Source organism: Calypte anna, chromosome 2 (genome assembly GCF_003957555.1).
Source record: "Calypte anna isolate BGI_N300 chromosome 2, bCalAnn1_v1.p, whole genome shotgun sequence".
NCBI classification, from domain to species: domain Eukaryota; kingdom Metazoa; phylum Chordata; class Aves; order Apodiformes; family Trochilidae; genus Calypte; species Calypte anna.
This window is the reverse complement of record NC_044245.1, coordinates 116868486-116885170: the sequence shown is the minus strand read 5'-3', so window position 1 is coordinate 116885170 and position 16685 is coordinate 116868486. Positions and strand designations below refer to the sequence as shown.

The following is a 16685-nucleotide window of genomic DNA, read 5'->3' as shown; positions in this document are numbered from 1 at the left end:
AGCTGTGCTGGCTTAAATCAGCTGAAGGTGTAGCTTGTTGGTCAAGGACATTTTCTGACTACTGACTGACTTGCCTGTGCTTTACTTGTGGTATTTCTACTCTCTTCCAGTTTTTGCTTTTAAAACTTCACAGGTGAAGCTGGGGAGATGTAAGGATAAGAAATTGTGGTGGTCTTGCAGAGAATTTTTTCCTAAAGATTCCTTAATATGGCTTCTCAAAACAGGGATTCATAAAAGGATTCTATTTAAGTCTCTTCTAGAAGTAATTTTGCTGGCCTAATGATGAAACCTTTGCCGTTTACCCATCTGACTGGTTTTGATGTGTATCTTTGCATCTGAAATGCCAGTAAATAACTTTGTGTAAGATTAGGTCAAGTCAGTTTTCTGTATGCCTAATTTTGAACTTATTATTACTATATTTTTTTTTTCAGTTTGAAAACAGCAGCCTGAGATGTGGAATTCTGATAAACTTGGAGATGCTTTCATGGCCCTTCCTGCTTCACAGAAGTACTGCTCAATTCAATAGTAAGGCAGAGGAGTAGCTGTTAAGTGAAAATGTGTGAATAATTCTCAAATGAAGTTAAGTTGGGAGTGTGAAAGGGAAGTGGCCTTGTGGACTCTTAGAACTTTGTGTGAATATTTAAGTGTACCACATAAATTGAACAAAGTTGAATAAATCAGGGGTTAAAATGAGAGTTCACAGGGTTAGTGGTGGCAGCTTACCTCCAAGGCAGTGTGTCTACGAATAAAATTTTGGGTTTCTCTTTTCAGTGACTGGAGTTTTTTTTGTTGAGGCTGTGTGAGCAGCAGAACCACGATCCTGCTGGATGACAATAGGAGTCACACCAAGCCTTTGGTATTCATCTTGTCCAAATCTGACAGGGAGTCTTCACATTTTTTTCTGCTGCATTTATTTTTTTTTCTTCACCATGGACCCCTTGGCTGTAAAACCTGATCAGTCTTTCTGTCTGCTGCTTTGTCCTTACTAGGAAGATAAAATAATGGAAAATCCACAGAATGGAGAAGCATACTGTAGCTCAGATGCCTCTTTTACCACTCTTGACACTTCTTTTTGCAGCGAGGTAAAGTTGAACTCTGAAGTTGAGCTGCTACTTCCCTTAGGGTTCTGCTCTCCCCTGCAGTCTGTGTAAAGTAATGTGGAGATACTGGTTGGGTGGTTTTTGTTATGTGTTTTATTTTTCCAGATTCCAGCAGCATCCTGTTGTCCTGGTCTAGAAATATGTTGCTATAATGTAAAATTAAGGCATAGAACATTGAGCAGTATGGTGATGCCTCTTGGAACATGAGCAATAATTAAAGTTGGCTTACATTAGAGTTTTAATGTACTTAAAACTATTTAACCCTCATGGAGTGGTACATTTGAAAAGAAGTAACAAGGAAAACTGCAGAATTAATGTAGTTAAAGTGAAACAAATTCCAGACTCCTGTTTTAACTGCTAGTTATAGTTTTATTCAATTAAAAACCCTCATTTGCTTGTGTTACTTAACTGTGGATGAACAGTGGTAACCAGGAAGAGTTCAGGCTGTGGCTTTATTCTGAAGCCTCCCTGGATGAAGACACAACTCTCCTGTCTTCAAACAACAATACTGCAAATTCTGTAATGAATCTTGTGAGCTGTGCTTTATTCCTTAGCAAAGAAGCAGTGAACTGTCTGAACACAAATATTTTAAAATCCTCTTAGTTGTAATTTTAACTGCAGTATCTCAAAAAGCTAAAGCTGAAGTGTCAGACTTCCAGACTGGTGTTTTCACTCTTCATTGGTGTTAGTGTGAATTCCTGGGCTGTATGCACCGACAAACTGCAGGAGGTGATGGTGACACTGCATTAGGTAACTATCTCTCTGCAACAGAGCATTTTCATCACTGAGGTCAAATGGAAATACAGGATTTGGTGGTATGCATAATGCAGACTTGCCTAAGCAAAGAAGAAATAAAGAACTTAAGCTAAAATACTTGATAAAACCTTGGCAGGACTCAGAGGGCAAAAAAGATGTGACACTGATTACTAGAAAAATGGTAACATACCAGGTTGTTACCATTGATTAAGTGTTACCTCATAATTCTTGCTCAAGTTTGTGTATGAACAAATGTGACTGTGATGCTAGATGAAAAAAAAAACCCTCTCAGCCCTTGTCTTCTGGAAATCTGTTTCTGCTTAACCTGGACCGCTATTAAGAGAAGTGATGGCTTTTACAAACCAGCATAAAGGATGGTGGCCTGGTGCTTGCCTGGAGCCTAATGATGGACAGCACCAAAACTTTGCAGGAAAGTCAGATGGAAGACTTTTTATCATCTTCAACAGCAGAAATTCTGGACTGTTTAAATTGAATTAATGTATTCCAGTCAATTGGTAGAAATTTTTAAATTGCCAAGTATGAAAACAGCGCACCCAAGACTAAAACCAAAAAATAAATGCATTATTTACCGTATTTTAGGGTAAGAGATGATTCAAGTAACAAGATGGCAATCAGTGCATCTTCTTCAAGTACATACTTCCTTAAACTTAGTTTAGTATGAGCCTTAGACAGCGAGATCCTAAGAGATGAATACAAGCATGTCAGACATAACATTGCAGACATGAATGCAGTAGATATTGCCCTGTTTGCAGCACTTCTGTAAATTGTAAGCTAACAGGAGTAAGGAGTGGGTGTTTTTCCATACTTGAACTGTGTAAACTTCCCACAAATACTGTGTAGCGATGCTCCTCACTGGCAAAGTACATGTTTTGTGTAAATTTCTTGTGCTCTGAAAACAGGAACTTGGCATTGTAATTTTTTGCTTCCATAGTACAAAGATGAAATAATTTAAATACCATGTTTTGTTTTCCTAGAGAGCTGTAATGGTGATACTTGTTTGTTATGTCACTTTTTTGTGTGTGTTTTTTCCCCTGGCAATGTTCTTCAAGCTTTTTTTTCATCACCATATAAAATAAATGGTATTCATAAACAGTAAATAGGATTCTTTATGATTGAGCTTCTAAAAAATTGAGAGCCTTGTCTAGGTTTTAACAAGCTTTTGAGCAGCTTAGCACAAATTCTACTTTAAACATAGATGTGTTCCCTTTACTATGAAATGACATACAGAATTTTTAGTGCAGATGCTGATAAAGTTGATCCATGAATAGAATCTCTTCTCACTCTGCGACTTGCAACATAGTAGCCCTGAATGAGGCTTTCTGCTTCTGAACTCAGCTCAACATGAAGATTCCTAGCAAACAAAATAAGCTAAAGAGAGGGCATACATTTTAAAATATTGGAAAACAAAGAATTTGCATTTTCCACACTGGGGCATTATAAAAAAACTGTCTAGAATATATATTAAAGACAGCTGTTACCACCCAGCTACACATAAGGATTATCTTAATATTAACAAAGTCATCTTATATATGCTAGAGATACTGTCAGTTTATGTAGAATGGAATATTTTACTACTGATTGTAAACTGTTCTTGGTAAAAGAAGTATTGGAGATCTGTTCTTATATGAATGTTAACCCAGTAAGTTTTTCAGAAGCCAGATCAAACCACATTTGTTATGCTGGCCTTTTTGAAGAACAAAAGCTATTTCTGTCAATGATCCTAATTAGTGCTTCTGGAATATGGTGAGGGGTGAAGGGTGAGAAGTGAGTATTAACACTAGGTTTAAAAATAAGCAACTGGAAAGTGCAGACAGAACCTTCTGATTCCAGAAATACTATGATATTCCCAAGTACAATGCATTCCTAAATTGCTGGATAGTATCTGTTACCTCCTCATAATCCTGCATTCGGAACTGCTGTGAGACTTTGTATAGCATGGCTTCAGGATTAATGGCTTTTTTTAATATATGCTGCACCAGAGGAGAAGACAGTCGACATGAAGGAAATTCATTGTATATCAAAAGCCCAAAGCCATCTAGAAGGTTAGGTGGAATCAGACTCATGTCCTACATAGAACACCCAGAGAAAGAAAACAGTTACTTTATTTTGGCCTTTTGACTTGAAGAAACATCGAAGTTTTCTTCAATCTGCAGTGTTCAATATCCATGTGTACTGAGTCCTGCAAGATTTATCTAATGATTAGCTATAATGTATACAGTAAAATTTTGTTTCAATAGTAGTTGTTAACAGCTAGTCTATGAATAAAATAAATTACACCTACTTTTGGAAAGCTAGCTTGTTTTAGGAGATAGTTGTTTTATAGTCACTGAAGTTGTGACTTTTTGGGAGACAACAACTTGATTGTTTCCACTATTTTGTAGATTAAAATAACCATAAACACGAATGTAATGCTGCTGCTGTCATGCAGTTCCCATCATAACAAGACATGAGCTTTACCATCTGTCCAATTAAAAAGTTATCCTTTTGTATATGCTTCTTTGAGGAAGAATCCACATCTACAAAAGACCAAAAGTTGGTCTCAACTGAAATAGTAACTTGTTGGTCAGCCTCTTCTCCGTACTTCTTCCCAGGAATGAATACTGTTGTCGTTCTGCTTTCCAGCACTAGAACAGGACAAAATGCATCAGTTACACGATCAATCTGTCACACACACTGCCTGAAACCAGGCATGATTATGTATTCTACCAAATTGTCACGAGCTCTGTGGTGCAGCACATGTAAGTTGACAGGATCTTGGCACTTTTGTCCTTGTTTCTTACACAGACAGGTTAAAAATGACTTCTAGATTTTCCCAGCATTTTAGAGCTGTAAGCCCTGAAACAAACCTGGCCCTGAATGTGCATGTTTGTTTTGTTCTGTCCCCTCATTTGTTAGCAGGTGTGAGATTACCTGACTGTAGATGTTCAAGTTTATCCTTCTTATATGAAGATAAGTCTCCTATGTAACAGATACCACCCTTAGCCAGCAGAGCACTGCAAGCGTGAATGCAGGCACTTCCAGTCCCGTGTTTGTCTTTGGACACAGAAGGAAAGATTTCACCAGAAGGGGGGTGTCGGATGCCACGAGGCAGAAGACATAGGCTGTAATTCAGAAGCCTAGAGGATTAAATAATTCTGTCGGTCACAATTTGTTTAATTATTCTTCAGTTTTTCAAAACTTAAAGTTACCTCATGGTTTATAAAGCTATTTACATACATTCAGACTCACTTAGAAACAACAAAAACCCCAACAACCCCCTTCACATAAATCCAGTGTCAAAACTCAATGTTTTAAGTAACTGAATACAAAGGTAGAAGTCCAAGCTTTTTCACCAACAACTGTCAACAAGACTATTTCTTATGGATTTAACATACGAGGCAAATCATGGTTTGTAATAGAAGTAATTCTTGGGAAATCAAATAAGTCTCATAATTTAACCCCAATACTGTTAACCCCTATTCTAGAGAACTTTTCCAGGGATTTAAAATGGTAACAGATTAGCAGTCCTGGCCATCTGGGAACAATGAGGAGGTTGGGAACTTGCAAGCTCTGCCTGCCTGGGTTATGGCCCCTTCCTTCCTACCCAGTTCTGCTGGAGAAAGCAGGTATAGAATTTATTTTTCATCCCCTGTACTATGTTCTTGGCACGAAGAAGTTGCAAAATGTCTGTCTGGTCCCACAGTCAAAGACTGCTGATGACTTTTAAATGTCAGAGCATGATTTATCCTACTATTAATAAATGGGATAAAGTGATTATTAATATATAGGCTGTTATACAAATAGAAATTGAAAGCAGAAAATGCCTGCTCTGACAGGCTGCTGACAAAATACTATGTGGACATGCAGACAGTACAAATGTCACTACTAACCCAGATTTACAGTGTGCAACTGTTTTAATATTAAACAGATGTTTTGGTTTTCAAAACACTCTTGAGTTCCAATGGTTTTTCTTAGGAAATCTTATTTTTAATCTGGGGAAAAAACATTGCTACCTGGATTTGTTTTTAAGTTTGAACTAATTCCTACAGCGAAATTTAGAAGTAGCAAAAGTATTTTTAATAGGAAGCATTTTTGTTTAAATGAATGTAAATTTAAAGCTGAGTATATTGTACTTTTCTGCATCGTATGGGAAAATGTGTTAACAGTTTACAGTTCTATCTTCACAGGGGTAAATAAAATGCTCAAGTACTGGAAAACATTGTGTTAAGGGCAACGACAGCTGGATTTATGACCTGCATGTAAAGATGTATACTTTAATGGTATGGTTTTTATGAAAAAGAGTGTTTAAAATGTTAAGTATTTATTTGCACACTGCTTATTAACTGAAAATGCTGGTACTGAGAAGTGATGATGAAAAGGCTTAATGAGATAGATGATCTGAAAAGCAGAGCCCTTTGCTTATATCATTACCAGCTTCTGGGACAGCCTTCAGTTTTGAATTTAGAAGAATGGGGTTTTTTGAGCTCTTGTATTCAAATCTTACTGAGATAATTATGAGAGTGCTAAGAGGTTTTCAGTATTAGTGAAGTTCTGATCTAGATTTATATCTTGAGATAAATAACAGTTTTACAGGGAGAAAAGAAAAAAAGCAGTACACTTTTACTGTGTGGGAGACCTCTGTGTTATTTTTAAATAGTCTCTTTAGCCTTTCATGCAAGACAAATCTTATTATGTTTAAAAATACTCATGTTTTAAATTCTAATTTACATGAAAAATACAGAGTTTCTTTACCTATCAATTACCAGTGTGTCACTTGTCACAATCAACAGATCCAGATAATCTGCATTTTCTTCTTCACAGGTCTGCACTAGACTCAGCAATATTGCAAGTTTGAGAGTATTGTAAGTGCCTGGTGGGACAACTTGAGAAGCAAAGATGTTGGCAAGAATGGCTGTAAAACTCCAGCATGAACTTGAAGTTAGTGAGAGCAGATACTTAAAACTGTCACTGACAGAAGAAGGACCTAATTAAAACAAAGTGCAGGTTAGCAAACACTTCCCTAGGAGAGCTATGTTTGTGTATTAGTACAAAACACCATTCTACTCTTGATACAAAGCTTACAAAGAACCAAAAGGTTTATGGATTATGCACCATGTCACAATGTAAACAACTGACTGAAATGTCAGGTTCATTTAATGTATGATTTTGAAGTATCTCCCAGCAGATAGGAGAAGTTGGAAAGAAAAGTTGAAGATACGCAGTAAATAATGATGTATTTTCCCATTTGGCAAAATAAGATATTCTCAAATAATAGTAACATAATTACTGTAAGAGGAAAGTCCCAGAATGGTTTTGAAATGTGGGCCTCTAGATAACAGAAAACTGTACCAGCTCTCAAAATTTTGTTTTAGAATTTTTGTTTTAGAACTTTTTTAGTCAATTTTAAATGACACTTCCCTACCGTTTGGTTTATAGAGCTGTATACTACTGACTTCCATACATGCTGTAGCTTGTAAGCCATTTTGTACACAAGCTGGAATTCCTATAATCTTGTAGTGGTTTCCTATTTTCATTTTACTGGCCAGTTCATCTAGAAATTAAAAAAAAAAAAAAAAAAAAAATAGGGGTGGGGAGGAGAACACACAGATGTGTTAGGGTATAAGAACAGCTTTAAACACAAGGTCAAAAAAACTTCACATTTTGAACAGTTCCATTTAATTGAGGAAAACAAGAGCTGGATACCAAGTCCACCAGAATGGACAAGAAAGAAATGAAGCCTGCATTTTCATTAATAGTGCAAAAGGAAAGTAAGGCACACGAGGTGAGAAGTAGATTCCTGATAAATATGATGCATTTAGTTCTGCACTGAAAACACAACTGACAGTGGTTTGCAAGTATGCGTTGCTACTCTGAAACTTGTGACACCATTATCAGATACTATCTTATGTCAGAGAAAAACACACTATAAAAAGGAGATCCAAACTGAACAGATCTTAAAAAGACACATAGATTTGGGAACCTTTGTGTTTCTGTGCCTCTTAAAAAAAAAAAAAATCAACCATTTATTTTTGGAAATGTGAGTTAGGTGCAGTCAAATATGAACCTCAGCTGTGAGACCCTGTCTAACCTCACTGATCACTGAAGCCAGTGGAAATCTAATGCATGCATAACTTGCAGTATTCCACTCATACATTGTTTTATGTTATTATTTTAAGAGAATAATGGAATTATGTTGGTGAGGTGTGATTTTAGTTAGATAACATTAGAAATTATTTAATGTTTGTAGTGGTAGTAGAGGCCAAAAATCCTAATGGAATGCAGAAAGTATCTAGGTTGAAGAAGCATGTTAAAAATCCATGGAATCAGTACAAAACAGTATCACCAAAGGAAGCAGAAAGGAGAAAAAAAACCAAGCTATATTTAAAATGTGATATGGTAGAGTTGGCCAGGGGATTTTTTAAAAAATGAAGGGATAAAATTGAATGCAAGAGTTTTGCCATGTGCCCTATTCAGTTGACTGTGCATACTGTTTAGCCATGTAGCTAATTTAATGGATTTCCTCCACCCCTAATTTTATTAAAGAACTGCAATACAAGTGATGACTTCCACCATTTTATCCAGAGGAATGGGTCTGTAAGGAAAGTGCAAAGAATTACTACAATTTAATCCTAAAACATCTTTGATAAAAACCCGAAAATCAACTTACCTCTCAAGAAAACTGTAAGTGTCTGAATCCTAAAATGTGATTTATCATTGGAATAGCCTTTCAAAGCATCAAGAACTTTTGCATCAATCATTTCGACTATTTGTTTATCTTTCAAAATGAAGGCAAAGAAAAGGTTAGTTCTTTCAAAACTAGTACAGCTTTTTTGTTGTTTCTTTGAATTTTTAAAATTATTGGTCTATCTTGGTCTTTTTTCCACTTAAGCATTTTGTTTACTTATTATGTAACACAAGTAGGAAAGTAACAGATCTAGAAATAAAACCACGTAGATCCTACCACCAAGTACTCTAAATTTCATGTCTTCCTGCAGCGGTGAAGAACACAAACTACATACAAAATCACTCCTCACTGTGGCAGATTCTGTAGCTCCAGGCAGATGCACTCTTATGTACCTAAACCCTAAAAAAAAAAAAAAAAAATTAAATTTACCAAAAATTTAAAATGAGGACATGGCTATCACTTTGAATTTCCCATAGAAGTGATTAAAATACTGGAGAGTAAAATTCAACTTCTATCATGTGTTTCTTCAGATATTGAAGGTGAGGCTTGATGAGGCTCTGAGCAACCCGATCTAGTTGATGCTGTCCCTGCTTACTAAAGGGGAGGGTTTGAACTGTGTGACCTTTAGAAGTCCCTTCCAACCCGAATTATTCTGTGTGATGCTGTGCTGAGCATACGGCTGATCTATTACACTTCCACTGGTTGTAGGTCGACCACAAGGTGGCAGAATTAACCACTGAACAACCCCAGGCGGAGCAGCTTGGCCCGGCTTTCTGAGCCGCAGTAAAAAGGCAGCTGCCACTTCTTCCTTGCATGGGAATGGCAGAGAGATGCAGATATTTACTATGAGAGGTAGGTGCCCCCATAAAATAATCATCCTTATTTATTCTTCAGCCTCCTAACCTTGGGATTTAGCTTCTCTTTTATAACTTTATGATCTCTATTACAGGAGGAAGCAAATAAAACAGCTTCCATAGAAGGCAGCTAATCATTAAAACAAATGATCTATGCTGGAAGCTTTTGCCAGTCACTTAAGAATACTGTTCTCTGGGTTTTTTTCATAAGCATAAAGAGTTTCCAAACAAACAAACAAACAAACAAACAAAAAACAAACAAACAAACCCTACCAGATTTTGTTCATGACTTTTTCATGCTAGGCTTTTAATATCTATTATCAAAATTATTAAAAAGCTTTTGAAATAGTACTTTTTAAATTTTATATACCTTCAGAAAATGGACAGGTTTCCTCAGTGCAAAGAAATCTTGCTCCTTGTGTGTATTTTGTTACAGTTCCCATCGCAATTGCTATTCCTTCAGACATATAAAATCTTTGAGATGTGTAATTGAACGGAAACGCAGAAAGACTCAGAATATAACTTGGTAGAGGTGGCAAATGTGTTGGTTTCAGCAATATACTAATCTAACAAGAGAGACAACCACATTAATAGCATTTCTTGTTTTAAATTTAAAACTGCTTTGCTTGCATGGACAAACAAACTATGTGGTATGTATATATATATATATATATAGATATTAAGAGGTGGCTCAGGGGAGACCTCATCACTCTCTACAACTCCCTGAAAGGAGGGTGTAGCCAGGGGGGGGTTGGTCTCTTTTGCCAGGCAACTCTCAGCAAGACAAGAGGACATGGTCTCAAGTTGTGCCAGGGGAAGTTTAGGTTGGATATTAGAAAGAATTTCTTTATGGAGAGGGTGATCAGACATTGGAATGGGCTGCCCAGGGAAGTAGTGGATTCTCCGTCCCTGGAGATATTTAAAAAGAGACTGGATGTGGCACTCAGTGCCATGGGCTGGGAACTGCAGCAGTAGTGGATCAAGGGTTGGACTTGATGATCTCTGAGGTCCCTTCCAACCCAGCCAATTCTAGGATTCTATGATTCTATATCTGCTAGAAAAGAAATTCAGAAACACATGACTTGTAAGAGTACTTTAGTTTCGTATTTATTATCTCAAAATTCTTGTAATATGGTTAGGTGAGACTTCCAGCTCTTTGAAATTACAAACAGTACCACAATCAACAGAAAATGGAAACCGAAAAGTTAACACAAAAATAGTATTTTTAAAAACTTTATCCTACTTAAAAGACAACTCACCTGGGCCTCTGTCTGCAGTTGTTCAATTAATGATAATGTCTTAATAGCTACAAAACATACCTGAGATTGAAAAATAACTTCACTTACAAGGGAAAATCTAGTTAAAAGAGAAGACTTACTTTAATTTACTCTTAATTATAAATATATACTTACTGACTGAAAAATCTGTGCAGCTTGTATGGGATTATGAAGAATGTAGTTTCCAAGAGTTGCATCTAACTCAGCAATATCAGAAGGATTTATTGAAACAATGAAACGATAAACAGCATAACTTTGTTTTGAGTCTGTAGAAGCAAAAAGTATCTTCAATATAAAAAAGTAAGATTTGTGTAACATTTTATATCATTCAACAGACTATTGAGTGAATAATACCATTATATTTTTTGCAATCGTGCACGAATTTCTGAAGGCCACCACTTCTGTCAAGGTAAACAAGGGCAATTTCCCTCATTTTCTGTATTTCACGATGCATCTTTCAAGAAAGATGTTTGCACTTCTTATCAGAATATTGAAATAAACTGTGAAGAAATAACATTAGAACTGCCGATGGTATGATAATAATGAAGATGTATTAACAAACTATACAAAATTAGTCCCTCTTCCAAACTATGCAATTCTTTAAGGCTCTTCAAAATGCAATAATGTTGAAACATACTACATTCCCAAAATAAATTAATGAAGAATGCTCTAGTGTTTTCTCAGTGAATTATTTCACTGCCCAATGCCTTAACCCATGAACTTAAAGCTTGCATTTAGTGTAACCTTCCTTATGTATCTTACAGGTATAACCAACCTGTCAAAAGACTTAGCATCTCTCTTATCTGAGAAACCTGTCATAGCTGTTAGAAGTCTGAAACTGGGCAACACTTTTTCCCTTTTCAAAATAGGAATTTCCTAGTGTGCTGTTACCTCCTGTAGCACCCCCTTAAGGTGTTGATCTTGCAAACACATAAAATCAATTTTTATTCCCACAGATAAAACATTCACAACTACAGTTTTGGTTTGGAGGCTGACCATGCTCTTCAGTACTGTTTTCACTGAATTTAGAGGAAGAATTGCTAAAGACAAAATATGATGGTTTGTATATACCCATCTGTCTTACTGTCTTACAGATTTTCTTCTACAAAGTGTCCTTTACCCTCTCTGTAGATGACCAATATGAAATGCCGCTAAAATCTTCAAAAAGAGATTGTGCTACCTGGTAAAGGGAAAGACAGTTATTGGGCTGATGAGAGAGCACAGCTCATAGCATACAAAAGATCCCTTGTAGGAGTCCACAGAATTGGCTTTGAGAGGGCCAATAGATCCAGCATCTGAAATGACTGGCTAGATACCAGTGCAACACCAGAGTGGCAGCAGTGTAAACCCTGGCATCTTGAAAACTGTATGTTGTACACTGGCGGATTTGTTTAGTGCCTGAAGGATCACATTTTAAGCACAAGTTGAAAGAGAATTTATAGTAAGGATTTTGTTGTTGTTGTTGTTTTTTGGTTTTTTTTTTTTTAGTTTCTTTAGCATTACTCTTACACAATTACTGCTCTATCCTTTGAAATCTTCAGCAAGAAGGGATTAAAGAAACACTCCCACGCTGATCCACCGTATGTCCCTGGTCTCTCTAATCCTCGGACAAGATGGACAGGACACCAAACATGACAACGAAGGACTAAACCACGGCCCAGGTCGTTGGGCATGAAACACTGTCGTCGCCTAAGCTTGAAAATATATAGTCTGAAAGTCTGGCTGATCACAGCCTAGTGTTCATCAGATCCCTCCCAGCCCCATCAGAACCCCACTCACCAGCACTCCAACGACGAACACCCACCACCACCACCCTCCTGCCCTCATGCCCTGGCCGTCAGCACACCCCTTTTTCCTCACAAACCTCCCCGGCGCTCGCCCAGAACCTTCTCCCGGCTTCCCATACCCTTTCCTCCCCCCCCCTTCCGGCACTGCCGCGTCGGCAGCAATGGGGGCCGAGGACACCCGGGCTGCCCACACCGAAGCAGAGAGAAGGACTAGGACGCCTGCTCCCTACGGAGGCGTTGGTGTGCCGTCAGGAGAGGCGAACGGGACCACGTACGAGGCGGTACCAGGAAGCGAGACAGCCGCAGGACGGGGCTACCTCTGCCGTTCCCTCACCCCCTCCGCCGGCGGCCGCCGTGAGGCAGAGCGCGGGAAGGCACCGCAGCACCCCCGGTCCGGCATCCGCGGCTTCACAGCCGCCACCACGGGAAGGGCAGGGCAGGTGTTGAAACTAACTCCCGCCCGGGCAAAGTGAGGCAAAACCCGAGCCCACCTGCTACCCACAGCTGCTCATGGCCGACCACCTCTTGTGACTGCTTTTTTTGAATCATAGAATTGGCTGGGTTGGAAGGGACCTCAGAGATCATCGAGTCCAACCCTTGAACCACCGTTGTGGTTGCTAGACTATGGCACTGAGTGCCACAAGACTATGGCACTGAGTGCCTGCCTCACCGGTCGGGCTGCACTGCAGCCACAGTCCCGCGCAGGTCATTCACTGACAGCATGCCAAGAGTACTAAAATACGACGTTACTTGTGAAACCATTTTAATTCTTCCATTAATAAACTGTGCATACTTAACTGCTGCCTTCAGCATGCCAGACATCTGCAAACTTACCTCCCAGGACAGCACCTCTCAGCTTCCTTTTTCTGTTGTATTTCAGTTTGTGTTTTTATTTCAGTCCTATGGTCTTCTGCTTGTCTCACTCTCCTCCCAGGAGGAAAGACCAGAGAGCTCAAAGGTGTCCTTTGCTTCCACAGCACCACAAGGCCTGCTCCTCAGGGGGGTAAGGTGCACCTCTCTGAAAGGGAAGGAACAATCTCCTTTTGCTACGGACAGGCAAAAACCCTTGCGTTAGTCACAAGAAAACACATTTTACCTCCCTTTTATTACATCTCTGACAAAACAGGAAGGGAATACCACAGGTGGTTCCTGTGGAGGCTTTTGACAAATCTCCTGTCTGGGCTTTACCACAACCACTTGGTTCACTTTTCAGCTCAGCGTGGGTGAAGGAGCTACCTGAACCCAGCTGTCACACTTTGAAAATCAACATTGTGAGATGCAGAATGAGAGCACTAGATTAAAGATTACTGTGAGGCTTTTACACCTTTGATGTTGGCTGCACACGGAGCCTTCAGACTTCTTCAGAAGCCCTGCTATGATCAAGGCATTTCACAAGATGAACTTAAAGTAGAAGGAACAAAGTGAATCAGAAGTGATAGGTTTTAACACATTCACCCTTAACCAAAAAGGCAGAGCTTGCTCAAGGAAAAAGCTTAATAAGCTGCTCTCTCAGAAATAACTACCACTGCCATTTATGTTTACTTGGTTTTTTTGCTTTTTTGTGTGTTTTTCTGTAAAAAAGGAAAGAAACCCCACAAGTATGACAAAAAAAACCCAACCCAAAAACCACCCAACAAACCCCCTTTATCCAGTCAGGCAGCCAGGTATAGACAAAAACTAGAAGTAATGCTAGCTCCCACAGCAACAACTTCAGAAGTTCAACTCTCCATCTCTCATCTTCTTCACTTGCTGGAGGAAGTAGAAAGCAGCTACAGTATCTGCTTCCTTGCCATAAAGAGAAGGCAGTTCTAGCAACCCATAATAATTTCAGGAGTATTCAGAGTAAAAACCCACTATGAAAATGGATACTTTCTGACTTACAATCAATTTCTACTTTCCTGTCCATCAGAAATACTCATACAAAAAAAAAAAACCAAAACCCCAAACCAACCAACCATCCAAAACAAAACAACAGAAAAAAATGCTGCTCAGACTGACCCAAAAAGCTGCATAGTTATTTCCAAAGAGCAGCACTATGGAAAATGAGCACTCACAGTCCACTTCCACAAATGATACAGTTCTTCCTCCTGGCCATGCCAATGTCAATTCTTACTTGCTTTACCCAGCCAATCCTTCCAACACCTCATGTAGCAACTGCTCAATATCACTTAAGGGCTCTGCAGGAGACAGTGTTATAGGAGACAGAGATAAGAGAAGCAAAGAATCAGGCTTTAATGTGTCCCTGTGACACAGCACAATACTAATTTCAAAAGAATCATGGTTTGATACACTCATTTCCCCAATATTCTCAATTTTAACTGACCTTGATGCTGTATTTATAGCATTTTTATTATTTTTCTTATTTTAATTTTTCTTATTTTGTGAGAAGTGAGATGATTTATCTAACATTCAACTCTGGCTGCTCAGACTTCTGTGCTTATCAGACTTCTCTCAAATCAAGGCATTTAACTGAATCTATGTATGAACAAAAAACACACAACATTTCTGAAGCAACAGACAAAAATAGGTTATTTACAATATATATATAATAAAACTACTATAATGATAGGCCTTTATACACTTTAACTGCAGTCAATTTTTGCATTGCTTAAAAAAATTTCCTTAAACAGAAATAGTTCAGAATTATCAGCTTGTCCATACATGTGTATGTTATAAGAAATACAACAGCTTTTCACATTTTAAAAATTATCAGCGTAATCTACATTTTCCCCCTAATATCAAGTGAAGATTTAAAAATGGTGCAAAATGGAACACAAAGACAAGTAGCTATAAACGTTGAAATACAAGTAGCTATGAATGTTGAAGTACAATCAATTTGGAACATATTAGTGTTTCAAACTATAAATCTGTGAGAGAAATTCCTACTATTTGGCATGATCTGCTCACCACCCACCCCAAAAGGTCAAAGCAGACAGCCTTTTAAAGTAACAGTGATTATTGCATATTACATCTTTGGAAAAGCAGAGTTTTAACCAAAAATATTTTTAATGTAGTTGAAAATGTATTTATCTCAAGGAAGAAGGAAAAGTAGAACGCGTGATCAGTAATGTTATGACATAAATCCAGTTAATTTGTTCATCTTAGCTTTGAGTAATCCCCCATACCTCAGACTGAGTAAATGGGTACATCAGCAAGCACAAGAGAAACACTCCAGTTTTACATGACCAACTTTTCATTCTGTAGAATTCCTTTTATAATAATGGTCTCAATTTATATTAACCCCTCATTTAAGTGCTGACAGGTAAATTAACATATATTTCCAACTGATAACACAGGGAAAACATTTACCTTTTTTAAACCAGGATATACAAAAGACAATTTGCATAGTTACAATTCAAGCACAAAGTCACTGTAAATAGGTACAAAAGCATTATAGATTTACTAAATTTGCTGCTGTTTGTGCCAGCCAAATCTTAGATAGGTATGAATGTAAACTTGAAGGGACTGAGGAGAACAGTCAGTGTTTTTGCTTAAAAAATATGTAGAGAATGTTTTTTAAAGGTTTTAAAAAATATTTTCTGCAGCAGGAACAAACAGTTCAAACCTCAAATAAAGCCATCCAAAATGCCCAAATTCCTCCTATACAGCAGAGAAAGGTTGTTCATAGGATTCAAACCTACATACAAACCGAGGCACTGGTTTCTCTATTTTGGAATGTGTCCATAATGCTAACATTTCAGTTCACCTCAAGGCTTCCAAAACACTGTTGGCTTGTAACTTCCTAGGAAAACATATCTTCAGAAGGTGGAGCATATGAAAATCCAAGAAATGCATCATCAGCCTCTAGGACACTGGCATTAACAATGTTGTAATCAGAAGAAACACAGACTGAGTATGGGACCATTTCCTCTGTAAACACTGCATCAAAATTCCCAATATCATCTGGTCCAACCTAGAAAACAGAAAGATCTATCAGTTCTCATATTAATACTGTGTTTTAAACTTGCCCCTAGATTTTAGATTTAAGTCTTGAGAATAACTAAGTCATTCTTTCCTCTTTAAGGACAGGAACTGTAGAGAAGCATACTAGAGCAAGTCTGAAGTCAGTCACTAAAAGCCTGCTGGTTTCTTTCAGGCTAGAGTTCAGGCCAAAGCCCACATATTTGATGATCTAATAAACCCAGGAAATAAGAAATATCTCTTTTTTAAACAACTGCTAAGGAGATGCAAAAACTGAACAGCCAGGCTGGGCCCCCTCTTCCTCC

The 16685-nt window shown here is 38.0% G+C and overlaps 2 protein-coding genes across 3 annotated transcripts in view; both read right to left on the bottom strand.

Annotated features, from left to right (window-relative positions):
* Window positions 1-1456: 1456 nt before the first annotated feature.
* On the bottom strand, window positions 1457-11126 carry MCMDC2 (minichromosome maintenance domain containing 2). The gene is made up of 14 exons (XM_008501763.2): window positions 11027-11126; window positions 10808-10938; window positions 10655-10714; window positions 9766-9961; window positions 8818-8940; window positions 8524-8631; window positions 7279-7407; window positions 6609-6840; window positions 4788-4993; window positions 4335-4501; window positions 3767-3943; window positions 3103-3245; window positions 2447-2556; window positions 1457-1936 (listed from the first exon to the last, which is right to left on the bottom strand). Exons 1-14 carry the CDS (start codon window positions 11124-11126, stop codon window positions 1770-1772), a joined length of 2049 nt encoding a protein of 682 aa, XP_008499985.2. The 3' UTR covers window positions 1457-1769.
* Window positions 11127-14986: 3860 nt separating this feature from the next.
* The window catches only part of LOC103535680 (serine/threonine-protein kinase Sgk3), a 61446-nt gene continuing 59747 nt past the window's right edge, over window positions 14987-16685 (bottom strand). For both annotated transcript variants that reach the window (XM_030445633.1, XM_030445632.1), the window contains exon 17: window positions 14987-16372. In XM_030445633.1, the coding sequence (XP_030301493.1) occupies window positions 16202-16372 (171 nt within the window). In that variant the 3' untranslated portion in view covers window positions 14987-16201. The remainder of the gene's footprint in view (window positions 16373-16685) is intronic.